General features: G+C 37.6%; 1 protein-coding gene across 1 annotated transcript; it reads right to left on the reverse strand.

Moving 5' to 3' along the window:
- Positions 1-1,428: 1,428 nt before the first annotated feature.
- On the reverse strand, positions 1,429-3,727 carry LOC121745148 (photosynthetic NDH subunit of subcomplex B 1, chloroplastic-like). The gene is made up of 6 exons (XM_042138942.1): positions 3,083-3,727; positions 2,817-3,007; positions 2,182-2,439; positions 2,004-2,109; positions 1,822-1,907; positions 1,429-1,746 (listed from the first exon to the last, which is right to left on the reverse strand). The coding sequence occupies exons 1-6, from the start codon at positions 3,644-3,646 to the stop codon at positions 1,581-1,583; spliced, it is 1,371 nt and encodes a 456-aa protein (XP_041994876.1). The 5' UTR covers positions 3,647-3,727; the 3' UTR covers positions 1,429-1,580.
- Between the last annotated feature and the right edge of the window lie 501 nt (positions 3,728-4,228).

The raw sequence follows: 4,228 nt of genomic DNA on the forward strand, positions 1-4,228 counted from the left end.
AAACCCTACATTTCACTTATTTTCACAAGTTTTCTACCAATTTAAACAACACACAATATATATTTATATATATATAAAAAATGGTGATCGGCTGATCGCTAAAATAGAATTAAATCTTTTCATATTTTCTTATCATTTATTTTTATGATGAATTTGTAATCAAAGAAAATATATTAGCTTAATTGTCGAATTTGAGATTAAGTTTACGAGTTTAGAAGTTGTAAAGGGTTTAGGGCAATAATACGTTTGGTTGCTCTTAAGTAATTGTTTTATTTGTTCACTACAATCTGAACTAATCATAATTATATTATGACACATGAATTTGTGGGTTTAATTACTAACGCTTTCACATGGGCTTGGTTATTATTTTAACGTTGAAACTACAAACTAGTTGGCAAATTGAACTGTTAATAGGATTAGAATATTTATTTAACCAATGCCATGCGTGAGACTTTACATTTGAGGCCGACAAAATAAATATGAATTTCACGATGCCTAAAAATAATTGATATAAAAACGATGCATAGAAAAAGAGGAAATAAAGTAGGGATGACATGCTAATTATTTCCACATCATACGTATTACAGAGGTCATTAAACAAGTCGAGATTATATTAATGGCAAAGATTAGTTATGAGGTGGGGTTGGTTTGTGAGAATGAAATGATGCACAAAAAAGCTTGTTAATTGGTTAACATGTAAAAGATGAGTTTAATATTTATGATGGATTTATATTCATGCGGTGATGATCACATTCACACACATGATATCTGCAATTATTTATTCTTCAATGAATTTTTTTCTTAATTTTGCTTATGTCTTTGATGGAAAAGAATAGAAATGATATAATATGGGGAGAGGTCTTGGATTGGATGGCAAACAAAGTTTTGCCCTTTTTAGATTTTTAATGGAGGAAATTAAAGAAAACACAGGTTGATGTGTCTAATTGCTCTTTGATTGGTAAAGGTGAATTGACTAAGCACAATAAGTTACAACATCCACAGTGCTGGATGATTCATCATTTCTCTTATCCATATTTTTCTCTTATACTGCTACATCCGTGCACGTTAATTGAATCATTTTTCTAAAAATTCTAATTTAGTTGAGTATTTTTTCTATTTTAGCTCTGGATTGTTATTAATAAAAGTCGAATTTGTATTTTTACATTCTAACACAAAAGTTTCAATTTCTAATGAGAGACCATCGCCTTTAATAAGCAATCACTAAGAAGTCCATTGTTTAAGTCATAAATTCCATTGCCACTTCCCAACTTAAACAAGAGAGAAAACAAAAAATAAATAAATTTTAATGCCTCAAAATGTTTATCTTACATTTCATATTACAAGTCCAAAAAACATTCCAAAAACTAATGGATGCTCCAAAAAAACTTGAAAAATCCCACATAGTGGGCTATGGACAAAACTCCCAACTCTCAAAAGCAAGAAATTTATCTTTTATTTGGTAATTGAAATATACAGTACATATATTTTCTATGATCAACACTTAAAAAAGGCAGCAGTTGCAGATGCTTAAATGTAAGAAAATGAATATTTGCAGTGAGATATGGCATGTTAGCATTTAGCTATGCAATAGCCAAAGGCAAGCTAAAAATCTGAACTGCTGTCTTAACAGCTTCAACATCTATATCCACAAGTTTTCCTGTCTTTGACGATATAACCGCGCACTTCTTCTCTTCCGCGTTGGGGACGAATACCTTAGCCTTATCTTCCGAGCAAAACAATGCGATGCTGCACCCACAAAAGCACTGTTAGGCTATTCATTAACTCTTTATGCTCACATTCTGTAAGTATGATATTAATCACCTTGGTTTTTCGCGCGCATTTGCAAGTTGTACAGCAGCTGTGTTGGTGCATATCACGCCCGCCGAATCATTAATCAAAGCAGCAAGCTAATCACAACAAGTTAAAAGTTTTTACATTAGACAATCTTCTTAATTTTAGATAATAATTAAAATATTGATGCATATGAAAAAATTTAGGTTAACCTGCCCTGGGGTGGTAATGAACACTATACTAGCATCATCTCCAACAACATATTCAACATTTTCCCGCTCTTTCTCGTGTGGGATCACGAACAATGGAGTGAGTCCACTGTCACAGTGTTGATCAAATAAAGTAGATAACTAAATAAACTACTATTGAAATTGATAAATTGTAGCCTACCTTATGGCACTAGCTATGTCATCCCATATCTCAATAGGCAGCAAGCTATCAGTATCTCCCTTGCTCTGCATTGAGGCCTTTGAATCTGATTTGATGCCATGGACCACAATGTACCTCCCCCTGACTGCTCCCGCGCTCGTGTACTTGGCCTCGACCACCTCCTTCACCTTCCTTGAAATCGACACCTTCAGCGGAGGCAACGCCTGCCTAGGAACACTACGAAACGGCCTCCCTAGCCAATCTATCATCTCGCGATACCTAAAACACACCAACATTTTCATCTACACCATATACTCTGTTTCCCCTGTTTTATAAATTATTTTTTCCCATTGATGATGAACAAACAAGCACCACAACATTTTCATATACACCACTTAATCTGTTTCCCCTGTTTTGATTCAAGAATGAATGATATTTTTTTCCCATTGATGAACAAACAAACATCTCAACATTTTCATATATACACCATATACTCTGTTTCCTCTGTTTTTTTTTTCAAGAATGAATGATTTTTTTCCATTGATGAACAAACAAACACAACAACATTTTCATATACTCTGTTTCCCCTGTTTTTTTTTCAAGAATGATAAATTCTTCTCCCATTGATGAACAAACAAACAAACAAACAAACATACATGTGGTAACCGCCGTCGGCCAGATTATCGGTGGCGGGAGTGAATGTCTCCGACAAGAAGAGCCCTGCTCCGGCAGCATTGACGTTAGGGTAAACATAGCTAACCACGTCCCTCGCACTAGCCATAAACAAGAATGCCCCGTGCCCTATCCCGGCCAGCTTAGTCGACAAGATCATATCATAGTACCTGTTCTGCAAAAATCGACAACAATTAGTTTGATAGGACAGATAACTCATCCATCTTCGAGTCTTATCTATCTTCCCTACCTTAAGCTGACCGATCATGTCAGTGTAGTCGGCCGGCTCAGGAAACGGATCGTCAACATCATACACATCAGCAAACCTAACATTCTTATTAATCTCATAAACCTGCTTCCCCCTGGCGGTGGTGACGACGTCGAGCTGGACGCCGGGGTAGCGGTCCTTGATCATCTGGATGGCGGGAAAGAAGAGGAGGTTGTCGTAGACGCCGCCAGAGACGACGCAGCAGCACCTCCTGACGTCGCCCCGGATCTTGAGGCCGAGGGAGGCGATCTCGACGGCGTAGCCCTGGGGGAACTTGAGGAAGCCGTAGGGGTTTCCTGGGTTGTCGGGGGGGCGGGGGTCCTCGTCCTGCTTGCCGTCGGAGAAGAGCTGGCCGTACTCCATCTCGGGGTCGTCGCCCTGGTCGAAGGGGTCAAGCCAGGGGTTCTTCTTCTTCGCGTTGGGGATGAGGAGAGGGGCCGCTTTGCGGGGGAAGTAGGAGAGTGTGGTGGTGGATTGGAGGGGAGGAGTTGAGGGAGGAAGTGTGAGGCATGGTGGGATTGGTTTGGGGGAAAGGGAAGCAGCCATTGCAGGTGAGGAGAGTAGATAAGCTGTGGGGGATTTTGTTAACGTTGGATTGAATGTGTGAAGATAGTTGGGATAAGAAATTGCTCCATTCCACATTACCCGCCATACGTTACTCAATACAATAAACTCTTTTCTTTTTTTTAATCTTTGCTTGTCACACTAGATAGAGCTTGGGCTTTCCAACTGAAATTTTGCTAAAATATTACCCCAATATAAATTTAACTCATTGAAATATTGTTTTTTTATTAATATAAAAATTAAGGAATATTGGTCCCCAAAATCATAAACTTTACTCAAATTTTGGTGTTTCCCATGAACTTTAAAATTGGTCTAAAAAATCACAAACTTTACATTTTGTTTGTTATTTCTGATGGCAGCCTAAATAAGAAATCTTCGGCAAAAATCTTATTATACGTGGCAATCGGGAAATGTTTATAATATTTTAGATTACTTTTTAAGTTCATGACAAGTAGGATAAAAAGCTATGTAGAAAATCACGTTGATTTAGTAGTGCCAAGTAAGATAAAAAAAAATGCACGGAAGTTGGTTGGATATGTTGATTGACCTGCCACGGGAAATAAC

The sequence above is a fragment of the Salvia splendens genome, chromosome 8 (assembly GCF_004379255.2).
Source record: "Salvia splendens isolate huo1 chromosome 8, SspV2, whole genome shotgun sequence".
NCBI lineage: Eukaryota > Viridiplantae > Streptophyta > Magnoliopsida > Lamiales > Lamiaceae > Salvia > Salvia splendens.

Excerpts from the sequence above, each read along its gene's own strand:
- LOC121745148 (XM_042138942.1), bottom strand. The coding sequence starts at position 3,646 with ATGGCTGCTTCCCTTTCCCCCAAACCAATCCCACCATGCCTCACACTT. Across the intron at positions 3,008-3,082 it reads ACATGATCGGTCAGCTTAAG|AACAGGTACTATGATATGAT; the intron begins GTAGGGAAGATA and ends CGATTTTTGCAG. Across the intron at positions 2,440-2,816 it reads GCCGACGGCGGTTACCACAT|GTATCGCGAGATGATAGATT; the intron begins GTATGTTTGTTT and ends GGTGTGTTTTAG.